The sequence below is a fragment of the Amorphotheca resinae genome (genome assembly GCF_003019875.1).
Source record: "Amorphotheca resinae ATCC 22711 unplaced genomic scaffold M430scaffold_1, whole genome shotgun sequence".
NCBI lineage: Eukaryota > Fungi > Ascomycota > Leotiomycetes > Helotiales > Amorphothecaceae > Amorphotheca > Amorphotheca resinae.
Window position 1 is genome coordinate 377,292 of NW_020194471.1, and position 17,650 is coordinate 394,941.

A 17,650-nucleotide genomic window follows, 5' to 3' on the forward strand; every position below is an offset into this window, starting at 1 on the left:
GTACTCACGACACACCTCCTGTACTGAGAGAGTATTCTTTGTTCATTATTAGACGAATAAACTCTAATTCTTCAAAACCACGCTCATTGTCTCGTGCGTTTTCCAGTATGCAAACATATAATTATCCTTCCTGATGATTTGAATACCTTACCTACCGTGCCATGATGACATAGGTAGAAATCACTAGGAGCTATGGCGAGGCTAAGGCTAAAAGGAGGCCTGAGACAGGGAACCGAGAGTCCGCTTCCACGACAGACCGAAATCAGATCCGTGGGACTGAACCTCTGCCTACCTTACCTTTATGTAAGATCAAGCTACTCGCACAAACTCCGATTCCCTCCCAGATTCCTTCCTCCAACATCCGCAGTGAACCCAACCCGCCTGCGAGGGCATCTCAACATCCCGTCGAGAAGAGAAGACATTCCACCATGCCTTCGAAACTCAATAACATGAATCAACGCTTTTGTCGCGGCCTCCATTGAGGTTCGACCGAGTATCCATCCTTGGTAAAGGATTTTACTAGTCGCAACAGAGGATGGCCTGCGTCGGATCAGTCACTACAATAGACTTTCTGTCCGGAGAGGGAACAGAGACGAATATGGCGGAGGCTACGCAGACGACTGTTTCTAGGAGATCGACAAGGCTTTTCGTGAAGGATCAGGACAGTGCTGAAGTTGGAACAGCTGGGATAGCGTACGAGTCGCGATATGGCTCGAGTAGTGATGAGAAGGAGAAGGAGAAGGAGAAGGAAAGGCCTGCCAGGGAGACAGGGCCTCCTTCAGGCAATGTTGATGCTCGACTGGTCCCAATAGTAGATCTCGGGATCGATCTATCCGGGATGTTTCCCACAACTGCGGAAGACATGGGCAAACAGGGTATGCTTTCCCCACACTTCTTGGGAACGCGCCCAAGTACTCTATTTAGATTTGAATTCAAGGACTAACGGATGCTACAGTCACGAAAAGCATCCAAGCAGCAAAGGCATCAAACAAGTCAAAGGTTGATGGCCGGCCCGTCAACTTTGGCATCGTTCTCCCTGATATGATTTATCGCAGCAGCTTCCCCATGACGGAAGACTTCCAGTACCTCGGGACTCTTGGCTTGAAGACCATAGTGTAAATTGCTCCTCCTCGGTATTTCCAAGTAGCATGCTGATCTTGCGCAGCTCCCTCGTTGATAAGGACTTCCCCGCCGACTTCAAAGCTTTCATGAAAGCCAATGGAATACGTCATTGTGTCATTGAAATGCAAGGAACAAAGAAAGTCCAGATCCCAGATGCAGTCATGAACTCTATCATGGATGTTGTCCTCAACAAGGAAAACCATCCATTACTTATTCATTGCAATCATGGCAAGGTACGAAGCACAGTAATAGTCTGCATGATCATCGCTGATTGTCTATAGCATCGCACTGGTTGTGCAGCAGCTGTCATACGCCATATTGCTGGCTGGAATGTTGATCAAATCGTGCAAGAGTACCAAGGCTTCGCAGAGCCCAAAATTCGTGAATGCGACATCAAGTATATCACCGAATATAAGGTTTCAAAGCTGGTAGATTTCTTCAGCAGGAAGATAAGAACAAGACGCAGCTCTGTCCTTACCAGTTCCAGGATGCAGAAGCTGCTCGTGGCTAGTGCTGCAGCTGTCGCAGTTTGGATTGCCACGGGATTACTTTGGGGAGAGAGGGTACTATAACAGGGTTTTTTAATAGGTCATCGGCATGAGCCAAAGCTCTGGTGTTTTGGAGTTGGGTAGAACGTGATCGGTAATGCAGAGCGCAAAGGCCAGACACGGATAGGGAGTTTACGGAACCTGCATGTTGCATTGGCAAGCAAATGCGTCTCTTAGAGACAGACAAGATAATCGTGTGGTTTATATTGTACAGGTAGTCTTTGTCCACATTACTCTCTGTGGACCTATATTTTTGCCTCTATATGTTGTACAACGATATTAAAGCCTCCCATTCCGCGTTAATCGTACATCCAGTTGACAAGTATTTTTTTTTCTTCAGAACGCCCCCCCAATTGATATCCGTGGCTGCTTTTTGACAAGTCTCCTCGCCCTCCACTTCTCGCACTCCAAATATTAACAAAGCCCCCATACTTTTACAAAGCTCTCTCCTCACCATTCAGCCTCCCAAGGGCATAAGTAGTGCCGCATCCAAGAACGTTCACCGCCGACAGTATCATTGCACTGCCCCTCGTCAAACCCCTCGCACCAAACTTCGAGCCTAACCTCGTCCCAAGCCTGCCACCGGCGGCTTTTCTCCTTCCTGCCAATAGCATATATAATCCAGACCAGGCCGCAGTCAAGCCTGCAGAATCGACCTCGTAAGAGGAGAGATTGAGGTAGGAGCTAAAGAGGAGGACCGGCGGGAAGAGCATTGGTAGTGTTCGCCAGGGTCGCGCGTGTAGAGCGGTTATAAGAGTTGCAAGGGCGGTCGGAGGCAAGGGCGATCCTACAGGATGGTTTCAGTTTTGAAGACAATAAGGAGAGATGGGAATGACTTACTGCCCCAGCCTTGGGCGTACGAGATAACAGTCTTTTTGGCATCTTGAACTGCCTCTTCTTCGTTTGATTTCTTCCCGTCCGGCATTGCTTGGTCTCTATCCGTTCTAAATTCCAATTTCCGATTATGTTTCGAGGATCTCGATAGTCCAAATCCTCTGGATTCGAGCTTCTCGGCTCAGATCGGATTTGTTCAAGCCTTAGGACTGTAAATGGTCGTCGATGATGCAGTTGACGGTTGCATCACGTGCTCACGTCAACCCGATGTGCCTATGTGGGTACCTACGGAGTAGGGAGTAGATAGCGATGCCAATTGTTTTAGCGACACGAGAAACCAAGTATGGAGGTACTTCCCGCGTCGTGGCCATAACAAAGCCAAAGCCATCTATCCCAACAGCCCCCATTGATCTTCTATCTGCGTCCCTCGTTCAAAACAACTGCATTCCTTCGCCAGCCTGCCACGCTATAATACACATCCAGCGGCGCAATGCCCGCAGCCACCACCTCCGGCGCCGATACGTCTGGCAACGGGGCCGCAAAATCGCGGGATCACAATCAAGGAAATCAGGAGCGCAAATACACTCTAGAACAGAAGGCCGCTGTCCTACGAGTGCGAAGATGTTCGCCGACGGCGTTCTACGATATTTTGGGGCTGGAGGAGGTGAAGGCTACGGTCACGGAGGCTGAGATCAAGAAGGCATATAGGAAGCTGAGTCTGTTAACGCATCCGGATAAGAACGGCCACGAACATGCAGATGAGGCCTTCAAGATGGTGAGCAGGGCGTTTGGTGTTCTGAGCGATAAGGACAAGAAGGCGAAGTATGATAAATTTGGTGGTGATCCGGATAGTAGGTTTGGAGGGGGAGCGCCGCAGCAGAATCCTTTCTCCGGGTTCGCGGGACGTCCGCAGAGTTCCAGGACTGCTAGCGGCGGGGGTGGACCCTCCTCGATGTGGGAGGAAGAGATTAGCCCAGAGGAAATGTTTAATAGATTCTTTGGTGGGGGAATGGGTGGTTTCGGGCCCTTTGGTGGTAAGTTCGAGCCACATCCATCCGACTGATGGAGGAATGCTGACACGCATCGCTGAAGGCGGAGTATTTGATACAGGACCTCAGTTTGTGTTCAATTTGGGCGGTGGACCTGGGATCAGAGTCCATCAATTTGGAGGAGCAAGACCCCGAAGAAGACCAAGGGATCCAAACGCAGCCGAAGAATCTCAGACTTCCCTACGGTCGACAATCATGGGGCTATTACCTCTTCTAATACTTTTTGTATTACCCCTTCTATCTTCCCTCTTCTCCGGCTCTGGATCAGCAGCAGCGGCCGGACCTTCAATGCGATTCGATGGCCCCGTACCACCGCACACGCTGCACCGCCTTACAAACCGATTAAAGGTTGATTACTACATTAATCCGGTTGATGTGGACCAGTACACCCCGCACAAGTTCTCCCAGCTTGACAAGAAAGCGGAAGTGACCTATGTACAGCAACTGAAGGCAGGATGCGAGCAAGAGCTTGATGCAAGGCAACGGTTGCTCAATGAAGCTCAAGGCTGGTTTATACAAGACACGTCAAAGATGGATCGGGCAAGGAATATGGAGATGCGTAATTGCAAGAAATTGGATGAAATGGGGATGGCGAGAACGTACTAACCTTTGTGATACTTTCAAGTTATTGAGAAGCATGGCGTTCGGGGCAGAAGCATTCTTGGGCGGATGGTTTGGGTTCATGCAGTAGTGTTACAACCGTATCACAGAAGACGTTTATCCCACGCTGGCTGTGTATTTCAGGCATATACGAAGACTCTATAGTGCAGTAGTGGGTGGTTAGTACAGCCAGCAGTAACAGAAAAGGCGTTTGTCCATGCTGTGGATTCTGAGCATATGTGAAGACTACAGTCTCTTTTGAAACCAAACAAGGCCTTCGTGTGGTCGGTCTATTCCCGGCCAGGTACAAGATCCCTCTTTTCTTTTCTTTTTCTAACCGCGAGCCTCTGTGAGAGTTGGGCCTTCTCTCTAAGCTCCCCTTTAAGCCTCGGTTATGTAAGCGACGCAAAGCCATCGCCCACTCTCTTTTGTGTCAATTCTAAATCATATCTATTCATCCGTCTTCTCTCTCAGAGAAGTTGCTGGCCTCTGATCTTGGTGTTCTCTACTCTCGTCGAAAAGAAGCTTCGAGATCTCGAGCCAGAGCTCTACCCCTGCTGCTTCGATTAGCAAGCTGCGGTTGTACAGGCCCAATCGCTAAAGCCGATAAAGAAGCAGTCGAACGTCACAGACTCTCGCGACCACAAGGCTACCATTTATACTCTTCGCAACGGGCTGTGTTCCCATAACCTCCTAGTATCTTACATCGCCATCATGGATAACGATCCCCAGCCTCCCTCGAATGCGCCCGAGGCTCCAGACAAGGAGAAGATGGATCAGGTTAGGTCGAGGTCCTATTGGCATGCACGGCGCAGTGGCTGATTCGAGAATTAGATTCGAAGACGACGCATGGAAAAGCTGGCGGGACCCGCGACTCCAAAGAGCGATCAGACTTCGGGAGGAGAGAACGGAACGCCCTCAGCATCCTCTGGCCTTTCGACACCTGCCGCCCCTCAGACCGTCGAGCCTACCTCGAAACCGAAGATTACCATCCATCAAGTCAACCAAACCCCTGCTACATCCGAGAATTCTTTGACCAAAGTGGGCTCTCAGCCATCGGACGTCACCAGCACTCCTCCCGTAAGATCTACATCTGAAGCAGGATCATTGAAACGACCACGAGCTGAACCAGATGTGCAGACTACTACAAGAGCACCCGCCCCGAAGGCGCCGAAACAATCCGTGGATGAGGATATTGACACATATGAGAATAGGATACTGGGTCAGATATTTCGGATTACGTTAGATCCAGACCAACGGGTGGATGCTTCCCATCATAAACTCATATATCTCCCAAATCTGAGGCAGGAGTTAGAGGACGAAAAAGCGCCGATTAGGCTTTCGAAGGACAGGCTAGACTCGGCGATTCTTGAGGCATGCTCTTCTATCCCACACAACAAATCAATATTAGACTATCTTCTACCTTGCTGGAAGAGGATAATGAAGGCCTTGAAGGGATTAAGAGGCCATGCAGATGGTAAAGATGCGGTTCTGAAAGAAGCAAAGCGACTTTGTATGAGCAACTGCATATTCGCAGTCGAAGTCCCGGAGTTATTTGGGTCAGTAGTTCGTTGGAGCTTGAGAGCTGATGGCTGACCTTTCTCAGCCGCGAACCAAACCCCGCAACGGATTCTCTGACCCCCTACTTACTTTTTGAGACTGGCGAGGACAAAGGCATCTGTCCCGACTTTTTACAAGAAGCAGTATCGCGGTTTGAAGATGACGATACTGTCAGGCACATGCTAACAAAAGCTGTTGCTGGCTTAAGTTTACAGCTGTCTAATATGACCATGAATGACAATTACAAGCCTTACGTTCATGTATGCCAAGCTTTTCCACTAGCTTTTTAAAGCAAAATTAACCATCTATAGGCATTAAAACTGCTGTCTCAATTTCCGCCAATTGTGACGGCCATTGCTGAGGACCCCTTATTCCAGATGGCAGTATCGGCTCCTGGGATCGAGAAACACACCCTTCTTGGGCCCTTTTTCAGAATCTCTCCACTGCAACCGGAAGTTACCAAAGAATATTTTGCGGCGCCGAAGACTATGGACAAGCGACATGTTGTAACATCACAAGAGGCACTGCGACTGACATTGCAGGCTCACCAACAAGACCTGCTCGATATTATTAATCACTTTGTCCGTGCCAGTCCTACGGCCAAGAATAAGACCCTGGACTGGTTTGCCTATATTGTGAATGCAAACCACAAGCGTCGAGCTTTACAAGTCGACCCATCGGCGGTATCATCCGATGGTTTCATGATGAATGTTACCGTGGTACTTGATGGGCTGTGCGAACCTTTCATGGACACAACATTCTCAAAGATATCGAGAATAGATATCGAGTATCTGAGACGCAATCCAAGAGTTGACATCAAGGATGAGACGAAGCTGAATGCTGACCAGAATTCTTCCGATGCCTTTTACGCAGTTAAGGCTGATGGAACATCGAATTTCATCTCAGAGGTCTTTTTCTTGACTCTGGCAGCTCATCACTATGGTAGCGAAGCAACGAATGCCACGCTGAAGAACCTCGAAAGAGACATCAAGCATCTAGCAAAATCTGTGGTCGAAATCGAAGCAGAACGTCCAAAATTCGTCAATGTAAGTGTCTTCTCTCTTTGAGTCGTATGTTCATTAACACGGCCCATCTAGAATCCTGCGCTCATGATGCGGTTTGAGCTCCAATTGAAGAAATACAACGACCTATTGGAAAAGTCAATGTCGCTCAAGTTTGCAATCGAAGGTGTTCTTCTCGACAAACAATTACAGACAAAGTCTCTATTGTTCATGAGATATGTTACTGTTTGGCTTTTGAGAATTGCCACAGGCTCAGATTATACCCCTGACAAGACTGTAAAGTAAGTAGATAATATCTTGAGATAGGTTAATACTAATCCTCCAAGGCTCCCACTACCTTCAGAGCAGCCAGAAGCCTTTAAGTGCCTTCCAGAATACGCTCTTGAAGATATTGTTAGCAACTTCAATTTCATCTTGAGGCAAGGCTCATCCATACCCAATATCATTGTGTGAGTTCTGACTCGGGAGTAGATTTGTACCAGAAGTTATGATCTCAGCAGTTGGCGACGAGATCATTGTGCTTTGCATTACGTTTCTTACAAATTCGGAATACATCAAGAACCCATACTTAAAGGCTAAGTTAGTATCGCTTCTATTCCATGGCACATGGCCCGTCTATCATCGCACAAAAGGGGTTCTTGGTGACTCCTTGATTGGGACGAAGTTTGCCAATGACTACCTCCTGCATGCTCTGTTGAAATTCTACATTGGTAGGTCTACTCACAAATGGGTGGTTTATGCTAACATTTCATCAGAGGTGGAATCAACTGGCGCGCACACACAGTTCTACGACAAGTTCAATATTCGATATGAAATCTTCCAAATCATCAAGTGCATCTGGACAAATGATGTCTACCAGCAACGTCTAACTCAGGAGAGCAAGTAAGGGACCTTACGGATGACCAATCATGATATCTGATTAACGTGAATTGCAGAACAAACATTGAGTTCTTCCTGAGATTTGTCAATCTCCTCCTCAACGATTCCACATATGTCCTGGACGAGGCACTTACGAAGTTTCCGAAGATTCATGATCTGCAAGCTGAGTTAGCACCGGGAGCGCCGCCGTTGACACCAGAGCAGCGAACATCAAAGGAAGAGGAACTGGCGACAGCCGAAGGTCAAGCACAATCATACATGCAATTGACCAATGAGACAGTTTCGATGATGAAGCTCTTTACCAAGACCTTGAGCACCGCGTTTACGATGCCGGAAATCGTTGATCGGGTAGCTGCCATGGTTGATTACACCCTCGACATCCTCGTCGGACCCAAAAGTATGAATTTGAAAGTTGCAGATCCTACAAAGTATCAATTCAACCCTAGAACTCTTCTATCGGGGTTTATTGATATCTACCTCAATCTTGGGGTCTCGCAAAGTTTCGTTGAAGCAGTGGCACGAGATGGGCGCTCCTACAAACCTGCCAATTTCGATGCTGCAAGCCGTATTATCACTCGGTACAACCTCAAATCGGCAGAAGAGATAGCAGCCTGGGAGAATTTGAAAGCTCGTTTCAAGACAGCGAAGGAAATGGATGACCAGGATGAAGAAGATATGGGTGAAATTCCAGACGAGTTCTTAGATCCTATTATGGCGACATTGATGAAAGACCCCGTTATCCTGCCTTTGAGCAGGCAGACTGTTGACCGAAGCACGATCCGCAGTCATTTGTTGAGTGATCCTCATGATCCCTTTAATCGATCGCCTTTGAAGATCGAGGATGTGGTGGAGGATACGGAGAGGAAAGCACAGATAGCGGCTTTCAGAGAGCAGAAGAGATTGGAAGCGAAAGCTGCCAAGAAAGATGAAATGGATACAACTGAAGGATAGATGATGCTTGTTCTTATGGAGGGGGTGAATGAGGATATGACGGGGACATGCCTGCTGCCTTTTGAATGCAGTCTATGAGCGGCAGCGGTTACTCTACACCAGAGCATGGCCCATCGACAGAAGAGACAACCTGGTGGTTGCTTTTCGCAGGATGAGGGCTCATCATACCTGGGTTCTGTTGTGGAATAATTAGAATTGTACAGGTTTGGTCAGGGAAGCAATCAGCATGCTCAATGTTGCTGCAGCTGTGTCATCTATAGTTATTCATACGAAGTAGAATGAATGACAATCAATACCCCGTAACTCAAGGACATCAACAATACTAGCTCGGAGATCATACTCTGTATTATTTCCCCTTTTGCACGTTCCACCTCATGTCACAGCCAGGGCCAATGCGGATGACGAGGAAAAAGGGGCTCGAAATGACCGGGGAAAGATACACCGAGGACCGAAGGTGGGATTAAGATAAGAGGGCACGTGATACCTCACCTCCACTTCTTGGAACTGGGTTAGATCACGTCCTGATACTCAATGATTCCTACACATTAATATAAATAGTCTTGTCGACTCGATTGACAAGAGAAGTCGCAATATTTCCGGTCGAGGAACTCTGGCCTGTAGGGTAGACAATCAGCCGGCATAGAGGAAGCCTTGCCTGAACCTGAACATCTATCTCTAATTCTGGCGCTTTGATATGGCGGGGTCAATTGAAGTTTCTCCTCTTCAAGCAAAGATGCCAGAAGATAGCAGTCCCCGTTATGATCCCTCCATCTACTCGACCCCCTTTTCTGCCCTCCCCAATCCCAAACGAGTGTGGCTCGGCTCTCCATCCTCAGAACTTGAGGGTATTGGTGTGTTCCCCCTTTTTCCCCCTTTTCCCCCCCTAGTCCTCACCCCCAAAATTTCAGCCCTTAAAAAAAGGCAATCACTAATTGCGATGTAGGAAGACTCTCGCTGCTGACCGAAGGAGTGGTGGCCAAGGCCGCAGCATCAGAGATCAGGAATGGCAGACGTGTTGGTCTAGGATGGAATATGAAGAAGCTGGAGCATTCGCAGTATGGGAGACAGAGCTGTAGACATAAGGTTATTGCGAACGAGGGCCCTGAGGGGACAGGGTTAGGGACGTGTTTCGATGATGTTTATGAGATGAATCCTCGTAAGTCTGTTGTGTCTTTTTGTTATGGCTTGTCTTGGATCATGTTTTATCAAGCGCCGAATATCATCCTTCTATGTCGATTTTGGGTCATATCTGGTATGGTATGATTTTCTCAGAGAAGTTTATATTGACTTTTGCTCTCTGCAGAACAGAGTAGTCAGTGGGATGGATTTCGACACTACTCCCAACCCCGGAATCCAGCAGATTCATCTTCATCTCCAGATAGAGTCTTCTACGGCGGCACGACCAAGGAAGAGATCCTGGATCCTTCTAATTACCGTATCGGACTGCAGCATTGGGCTCCCCAAGGGATAGCAGGTATGACGAGCCACCCCAGACCCCCTATACAACTCTCCCAGAAGTCACAGACAGACCTGATTCACCCCAGGGCCGAGGAATACTCCTAGATTACGCCCGCTGGGCTGCATCCCAAACACCACCCATCACCTACTCCACATTCTCCACGCACGGCATCACATTTTCTGCCATCCTAGCCATGTGCAAGCACTACAATGTGACGCCGCGAGAGGGCGATATCCTATTCATCCGCATCGGCGTGATGCCCGAATGGGAGGCCTTCTCGGAGCAGCAGAAGATCGAGTACGCAGCGCAGAAAGAGCCGTCGCATGCTGGCGTCGAGGCTTCTATCGAGCTGCTGCAGTGGCTCTGGGATAGCAAAATCGCGGCTGTAGCGGGGGATGCGATTTCGTGGGAGGTATGAATCCAATTGACCTCTGACTGACACCCTCCCTCCATTCATCGCAAGCAGTCTCAGGACCGACAAGGAGAGAAAGAAGGCTGACAGGAAACCTCTGCTTCTAGGTCTATCCCACCCCAGGCGAAATCTCAATGCATGAATACCTTCTCGCTGGATGGGGTATGCCAATCGGTTCGTCTCCTGTCCCTGTCCCCTTTATCCCAGACCCCTCAACCCCCCCGCGCAACCCGCACTTCAATGCAGCAGCACATAACAAACAATATACGTACATACGTACATACCTTACCTACCTTAGCTGACCAACCCCGCCTCTTCTCCACAGGTGAGCTCTTCGACCTCGAAGCTCTATCCAGAACATGCCACGAGCTAAACCGCTACACCTTCTTTGTCACTTCCATGCCCCTCAATATGCCCGGCGGCGTCAGCAGCCCGCCAAACGCCATGGCTATCTTCTAAGCTCGCTCGCGCTGACGAGATCCTATCAATACCTTAACTAATATAACTTTATCGGATTATTCTTGGATTATTCCGCTCTTCTCGGAGGACTTACTTCTTCTCGTAGCTCTGTAAGCAAAGTGAGCAAAAGCATGTCAAGTAAGGCCTTGTTTTGCGGCACACAACAGTAATCCTAATCACCTACCGCCGCGCGCCCCGTCCTCGATGATCCATCGTCATCTTCTTCCTAGCTCATTCATCCATACCTCGTGCTATCCTGCTCTTACCCCCCCTCCTCTTCATAATCGAATAATTCGCCTTTTCCCCCTAACCCCACTCCTCATCCCATCCCATCCCATCCCATCCCATCCCATACGACCCTTACCTCCCGTTCCATACATACCAGACATATTCCGCCCTCGCCGAAATTCATCAGGGATGGTCATCCTTCGAGGCACAGAAGACTGCGAGATTGGAAGGGGGGGGTTGCCTAGAGATCCCGTGTCTGAGTGAGGGGACGGCGTGGCCGAGGTTTGGAATTTGGAAGCGGCGGGGTTATGCGTGGATACGCCGCTTTTCGATGCGGCGCGGCGGGGTGCGAGGTTGGTGGTGGTGGTGGCTTTGTTGTGTTGGAATGAATGGATTGCTTCTTGTTTTTTTCTTTGGGGACGGCGGTGAGATGGATTGGGTAGATAGATAGATGGATATGTAAGGTACTTACAGTAATGGGGGTCTTTTTCTTCTCTTTTCTCCCCCCCACCCCCCCTGTGTTTTCTGTTTTATGAGTACAAGAGGAATAACTCAGAATTGAATTAGAAATGAGAAATAGTCGGACATCGGACTGTATGTAACGAAACTTGCACCTAGGTGCAAGATTATATCATATCTCATTATTCAGACCTTCTCGCCAAGCGCGCAAGGCACGGGCAGGGCGATAACGATCGATACTATAAAACATATATAATCACCCGTTGTGATCATCATGTCTTCTTGGGACCTCCTTCCGGCCAAGAAAACCCCCATTCCCAAAAACAAAACCAAACCCAGTTGCCTGTGCCCGCCTTATGATTGATAAGATCGCTCTCTCTCCCTCTCTCTCCCTTCTCTCTCAGGAAATAAATAAGAATGATGAGCTTGAATATAACGAACTAGAATAGATGTCCTGACGCCAATGCAGTGCTGTTGTTGTGTGTGCCACACCCGCCTTTCCTTTCACGGAATGGATATATATGAATGAGTTATAAAAAGGAAGAACAGAATTGCAGAACCGCCCGAGTGCGAGCGGCTCTGCAGGGCCGCCAATGCGATGCTGATGATAATGATAATGATGATGCGTAATATGATGCAAGCGATGCCTTAAAACAATGAACGAACCGGGTATCGTGAGTATGGCCGTTAAGATTATGTCCTCCCTTCTCTGCATGTCATGCATTGCCCTTTTCGGTTTCCAGATTCTCGGATCTCGAGCTTTCGAATAGTTTTCCCGAGGCCTTTTGAAGGTCCTCCATTCATGGTCGGAAGATCATCACGAAACTTCCTCTTCCTCATTGATCCTCGCAACCCGCGCACCCCCGGGTTTTACCCTCTCGTGGCCCCTTATCGGCTCTGGGAGCGGCTCATCCTTCATACACGCGTTCTCTAGCATATTTGTCCACTTGCCGCTGGTGCCTGCATGACTATGTTTCAGATGCTGCCTGAAGTGATCTGCCCTGAAAAACTTCTTCGCATGGTTGCACTCCCTGAACTTATGCATCTCCTGCAGATGCATTATCCGCACCTCCCAATCTTGCTCCGTTGCTACCGCGACTTTGGGTCCGTCAGGAGAAGGCGAAGAGATACCAGTTCGGGGGAAATCTTCACCGCAATACCCACAGGAATCCGCTTCGTTGGGCCGGTTTGGAGAGTTATGGAAAGCTGCTGCATAGCCCGATAGCGCGGCGCACGACCAAGAGTGGCGGCGGAGGTGAAGAGAGTTTTGATGGCGCTCAGCTTCGTTCTTGTTCTTGAATCGATTTCGACAATAAGCGCATTCGTATTGCTTCTCTTGCTCGTGGGCACTAGAATATCTGATTAGAAACCATGAATATATCTTGTTTGGAGAGCGAAATACTTTAGTTCTTCTTGGGTGTCGAATTTCTTAGGCTTTTTGGGACAGCATTCGCAGATGAATACACCTTGAATCTTAGGACCGGTGCTTTGCTTTGAATGGGCCATACTGTCTGATAACCTCCGTGAAGTCATGAGAGATCTGCTATCAGGTAATGTTTGGTTATGACTCGGTCTCGAGAGAGACCCTCGGGGGCTGGGGTTCATGGATAGAGACGTGGCATAGGGCGAGTCGCTACTGTCCGTACGAACAGGAGAGATACCTCCAGGAGATAGGCGACCGTAAGAGCTCATACTAGTCATACTACTCCCTCCAATTGATAGCGTAGAGGCATACGAGTTGCTTCTAGGACCCGATGTCGTAGAGGATATTGATCCGGAGAGAGAATGAAACCGAGGACTTGGTGAAGTCCGCGATACAGACTCTCGCCTTCGGTAAAGATCACTAGAGCTGCCCACAGTGTGCAACGAGGGACCACCATCCACTGGCGGTGATGAAGCTCGTCTCTTCTGGCCTGCTGTAGCACCTGGTGAGTATGGGTCATTTCGACCAGTATAGTCTTCAATATGAAGACGTCTAAGTCCCGCCTCCTCCATCTGAAAATCGACATCATTATCCGGGGAAACTCTCCGGTCATAACCGTCTCTAGACCGGCTTGTGATACTACATGAATCATCTCCCACACTCATTACTGAAATGCTACCGGATCGCCCGCCGTAGGATGACCTGTCAAGATCTGCTGCATCACTTGGCGACCTGAAATCATGCCCTGGAAATCTAGGATATGGATACCCAGGAGAAACAGCTGATGAGGTCTCTGTCCACCTTGCCAGTGGACTTTCTGCTACGCCTTGCCTCCCTGTGGTAATTGGCAGAGACAATGGCTTCAGTTGAACAGGAGGTCGTTGCTCCAAGGCTATCCGTGATGTTGGAGAAGTCTCATTTGCAGAAGAGCTGAAAGCCGAGGTCGAGAATTTTCGCGGCGGGGTGATATTGTCACTTCCCCTTCGAGCATCCAACTTCTGCAACAATGATTTGTCGTATGCCTGCGCATTACTTCGATACTGGTCGTGGACGGAGCTTTGGAAACCGGACCTCACTGGCGACGGGTCAGGATATTTCGACCTGTTGGAGAAGAGCATCGTTAGCTGTAATTTCAAGAAATTTTCTTTTTTCTGTAAAAGTATTTTGTCATTTTGGAGTCTAGAAGCCTCCACGAACACCTGAGATCACGGTCCGTGATAATTCTGCTCGCAAGCTTCCTAGGAGTCGCCAAGACAAAGAACGGTCTTGCCTTGAAATGTCCACCTGTAGCTAGAAAACGGGAGCAACTGACCTGTACGAGTCCATGCTGGTGCCCGAGAGACTTGCGTATCCTTCATCTATTCTGGGGAAGGGATTTTCCCGGTTCTCCACATGTGGAATTGGTTTGATTGTCGAGGTAGAACTGGCGCGACGCGCAGCTTCTGGTCGCTCGCACACCCCGCTCTTCCTCCTCGCGAAACTCCCATATAAACTCGAGCCGGGCGTCACAGAAGACGTCCCCCATTCGGCATCCATGCGGGAGTTGCCCCATTGCCACGCAATATCTGGGCCATTGTTTCCACCATCCGCAATGTCCGCCAGGTACTTTGGCGGTGGCAGTGGAGGAGGGACGGGGTCCCTGGCATTCGGTATTGACATTGGCCCGGAGGAGGTCGAAGGCGACGAGATTGAAGTGGTCCTGCTCGGACCTCGAAATCGATCCGACGGGTTCGAGTCATGGACGCAGATCTCGGGTAGGGCCAGCGGCCTTGCACCGCGGTGAGGAATGTCCATTGCGAACACTGAATCACTCGCCACTGGTCAGGGCCCCGAGAACACCGCGTATCTCCTGCCGCGACTTTTCTAGAAAGTCTAAAACCAGAGGGGGCGATTGAGCTCGGTGAGGCCGACGGGGAGAGAGGAGGGACGGAGGCGAAACATGAATATATCTAGCTGCGGAAAGAAATATACAATAAAGAAAGGGAGGCGGGGGGGTAGAGAAAGTAAAGATCCGCCAGTGGGAGAGAGTGTTATGTCATTGAAGCATGAAACGAGGGGATGTGGGAGGGGGGAGGGGAAAAAGAAGGGAGGATATGGGGGGGGGGGGAGGTTGGTAGAGCGGGAGGAGGGGAGGGAGGAGGAGAGGAGGAGAGGAGAGCGGCGGGTTGTTGGTGTCCAGGAGGAGGTGCGGAACAGAGGAATAAGGCAGAGGAGTGCTTGGTAGGGGACGGCGGGTGTGGGTAGGTCGAGCGGTCGCTGGAGCGGTACGGGGACGGTAGAGAAGCGTGGTAAGAAATGAATGGTAAGGCCCGCGCTGTCGGCGTTAAGTCGTCAATCGGCCAGGCTGGGACCTGGGTACTCCGTAATAGCGGGAGACTTCGAGCTGACCGGGCTGAGTTGGTCAGGAATTAGGTGAGCCGGTGAGCAGGTGGTGAGAAGGTGAGAAGGTAAGGTAAGGGGAGGATTCGAGGAGGTACGGCAGAGGATTCCTGTGCGGACAAGGTCAGCCGCGAGTCGTCTGTATGTCAAGAGAGAGAGAGACGTACAGTACATAGAGACACACAACTCGAAGAGGCCAGCCGCCCACTGTAGGGAGAGAGAAGTTGTACCGCGAGTCGCAGTTCTGCTGGGATTCCTGGGACCCCTGGGACCCCGGGAGCAGCAGGGAGACAGGGACTTGGTATTACTCCGTAGGGATGCGCATGGGCATGGGCATGGGCATGGCAGGACAGGGGCGGATGGCGGTTGATGGACCAGGAGGGTGTGAGTATCAGAATTGCAGCATCACAGGAAGTGCGCAGAGCTCAGTATAGATTGTTTGTCTTGACTCTTGAGACTTGTTGCAGCCAGGCGTGGAGGGAGTGGTTTGGGGAGGAAGACCCTATAGGAGGTCTGACCCCGCGAATAGCTACAACAATAAGAAGCTTGACGAACCCATCTCTTCTCCATCTGGACCTCCCGTTCTGCATATTCCTCCAAGTGACCTACCTGTCCAAGAGCTTGACAGAGGACGGAGTAGTCCTCCATATCACTTGCCCTATTCCCCTCCTCATAGAGCTGTTCTTCCAGAGCAGATGGCTGTTACTTCTGTTCTTCCCGCACAACTTCTTCACCAGTCATGCCCTCCCCACCAAACCTTGCCTCCTCCAGTTCTCCTCCAGCGCGCCGTCAAGCCATCTTGCTCTCTCTTTGCGGGCTGCGGCGGGTCAAGCCTTTTGTGCCTCCTTGCCATCCGTGCTTTACGTATACACCCCATACATCCCACACATCCCACACATCCCACACTTCGCATACATACCCGCCTCCTCTCTCAGACGACAGCTCTACCAGCCAGGCGGACAGGGATGGGCAAGGACAGGGAGTCCAACTCGCTACAGCAGGTTCCCTTCTTACTACTGCTACTCTGTTCTCCGTACTGACTACTACTACTGTGGCAGCCCTTCGCTCAGGCCCTCTCCGATACTGCGCGGGCCTTTCGGCCGTTCAATAATGGCAAATCCTTCAGCCCTACATCCCCTAGCTCAAGCCTTTCCCTTCCTTTTTATTCCTCGCAAGGTTGCACCCGGCCGAGACAACAGAGGAGCGGCCGTGGGTAAGGTAGTTCAACTCAACAGACGATCCTTCCGGAATACTTGCGGACTGTGTACTGTACCGCCTCAACACCCTCGGCCCGCTAAAAGCCACAACCAGTCCATTCCTGTGTGGCCCAGCCTATGGTCGATGGTCTATCGACCGAGGCTCAATAGTGGGAGGTACAAGTGCGGAGGTACGTATTCCGCCCATCGGTCAGTAGTTGATTTGCCATTCTGCCAGCGTCTTGCAGCATACTCTTCCTCTGAACCTGCCTGCTCCTGCGGTCCTGAGGTGCGCCCTGTACGGAGTAGGGATTATATCAAGTGAGCTGCCTCATTTGTACAGTAGTTGGCTCGCCCCGAGCGGCGGTACGTCCAGTACCACTGTCCCACGCTACAGCGCATGTTCAGGCCATAGGGCCAGGTCGGTCAGGGGGCGAGCCGGCGGCTGTGTGGAGCACTGGAGATTTGTTGCGTGCGTGGCCTCGGCCGCTCGGCGGGATGACATCTTATTACCGTACGGCCCCTGGGCCTTACTTAGTATACGGTTTGATCCTTCTTCGATATACAAGCGACGTACTATGGACTCGCTCACCGCAACGCCCCGTCCATCCCGGTCCACGCAGAGAAGCAATGGCAGGAGGAGAAAAGTCTAACTGATTCCTGCGCATCTTGAAGAAGAGAGGAGCCTATCGATCTGGACATACCCCTCATTTGCAGCATTTGCAGCCAGTGCTGCTGCCCGACTGGGTTACGAGAGCAACCCCCCACCATCCAATCAACCCACCAGGTTGTGCTGAGCGATATGCCGCGTGCACCTGCAGCCTTGGGGCTTGCAGGCTGCATTACCGCTGTACATGACTTACGGAGGTAATTATTGCCTACCTCATGTACCCTCCTGTCGCTGCGCCGCCACCCAGCGCGTGAACCAGGTAGTACTCTGGTACAGTAGATTGTGCATGAAAACCCAGTGCCACTTCCGCGCTGGAGTCAGAGGATTCTCTCATTGGGACCGGGCTACGAATCGGTGGCGAGCGCGCCTCATAACCTGTCACCTGGTCTTATACATTTCT

General features: G+C 50.3%; 7 protein-coding genes across 7 annotated transcripts; 5 read left to right on the top strand and 2 right to left on the bottom strand.

Annotated features, from left to right (window-relative positions):
* Positions 1-295: 295 nt before the first annotated feature.
* Positions 296-1,950, top strand: M430DRAFT_32013 (hypothetical protein). Its single transcript, XM_024866092.1, has 4 exons — positions 296-875; positions 956-1,115; positions 1,166-1,355; positions 1,404-1,950. The coding sequence occupies exons 1-4, from the start codon at positions 599-601 to the stop codon at positions 1,692-1,694; spliced, it is 918 nt and encodes a 305-aa protein (XP_024724685.1). The 5' UTR covers positions 296-598; the 3' UTR covers positions 1,695-1,950.
* Positions 1,951-1,966: 16 nt separating this feature from the next.
* On the bottom strand, positions 1,967-2,724 carry M430DRAFT_111635 (hypothetical protein). Its single transcript, XM_024861444.1, has 2 exons — positions 2,511-2,724; positions 1,967-2,457 (listed from the first exon to the last, which is right to left on the bottom strand). The coding sequence occupies exons 1-2, from the start codon at positions 2,593-2,595 to the stop codon at positions 2,105-2,107; spliced, it is 438 nt and encodes a 145-aa protein (XP_024724686.1). The 5' UTR covers positions 2,596-2,724; the 3' UTR covers positions 1,967-2,104.
* Positions 2,725-2,852: 128 nt separating this feature from the next.
* M430DRAFT_37968 (hypothetical protein) lies at positions 2,853-4,378 on the top strand. Its single transcript, XM_024867200.1, has 2 exons — positions 2,853-3,538; positions 3,597-4,378. Exons 1-2 carry the CDS (start codon positions 2,995-2,997, stop codon positions 4,157-4,159), a joined length of 1,107 nt encoding a protein of 368 aa, XP_024724687.1. The 5' UTR covers positions 2,853-2,994; the 3' UTR covers positions 4,160-4,378.
* Positions 4,379-4,618: 240 nt separating this feature from the next.
* Positions 4,619-8,840, top strand: M430DRAFT_37969 (hypothetical protein). The gene is made up of 9 exons (XM_024867201.1): positions 4,619-4,933; positions 4,988-5,712; positions 5,760-5,973; positions 6,025-6,759; positions 6,811-7,016; positions 7,062-7,154; positions 7,207-7,445; positions 7,491-7,617; positions 7,671-8,840. Exons 1-9 carry the CDS (start codon positions 4,868-4,870, stop codon positions 8,563-8,565), a joined length of 3,300 nt encoding a protein of 1,099 aa, XP_024724688.1. The 5' UTR covers positions 4,619-4,867; the 3' UTR covers positions 8,566-8,840.
* A 458-nt stretch (positions 8,841-9,298) lies between these two features.
* Positions 9,299-10,895, top strand: M430DRAFT_46282 (hypothetical protein; the record flags this gene model as incomplete). The annotated part of the gene is made up of 6 exons (XM_024867831.1): positions 9,299-9,416; positions 9,509-9,721; positions 9,869-10,039; positions 10,117-10,436; positions 10,544-10,610; positions 10,762-10,895. The coding sequence occupies 6 exons, from the start codon at positions 9,299-9,301 to the stop codon at positions 10,893-10,895; spliced, it is 1,023 nt and encodes a 340-aa protein (XP_024724689.1).
* Positions 10,896-12,399: 1,504 nt separating this feature from the next.
* On the bottom strand, positions 12,400-14,799 carry M430DRAFT_14459 (hypothetical protein; the record flags this gene model as incomplete). Its single annotated transcript, XM_024862897.1, has 3 exons — positions 12,400-12,931; positions 12,985-14,106; positions 14,318-14,799. The coding sequence occupies 3 exons, from the start codon at positions 14,797-14,799 to the stop codon at positions 12,400-12,402; spliced, it is 2,136 nt and encodes a 711-aa protein (XP_024724690.1).
* A 902-nt stretch (positions 14,800-15,701) lies between these two features.
* On the top strand, positions 15,702-17,237 carry M430DRAFT_23649 (hypothetical protein; the record flags this gene model as incomplete). The annotated part of the gene is made up of 3 exons (XM_024864940.1): positions 15,702-15,766; positions 15,852-16,771; positions 16,924-17,237. The coding sequence occupies 3 exons, from the start codon at positions 15,702-15,704 to the stop codon at positions 17,235-17,237; spliced, it is 1,299 nt and encodes a 432-aa protein (XP_024724691.1).
* Positions 17,238-17,650: the final 413 nt, after the last annotated feature.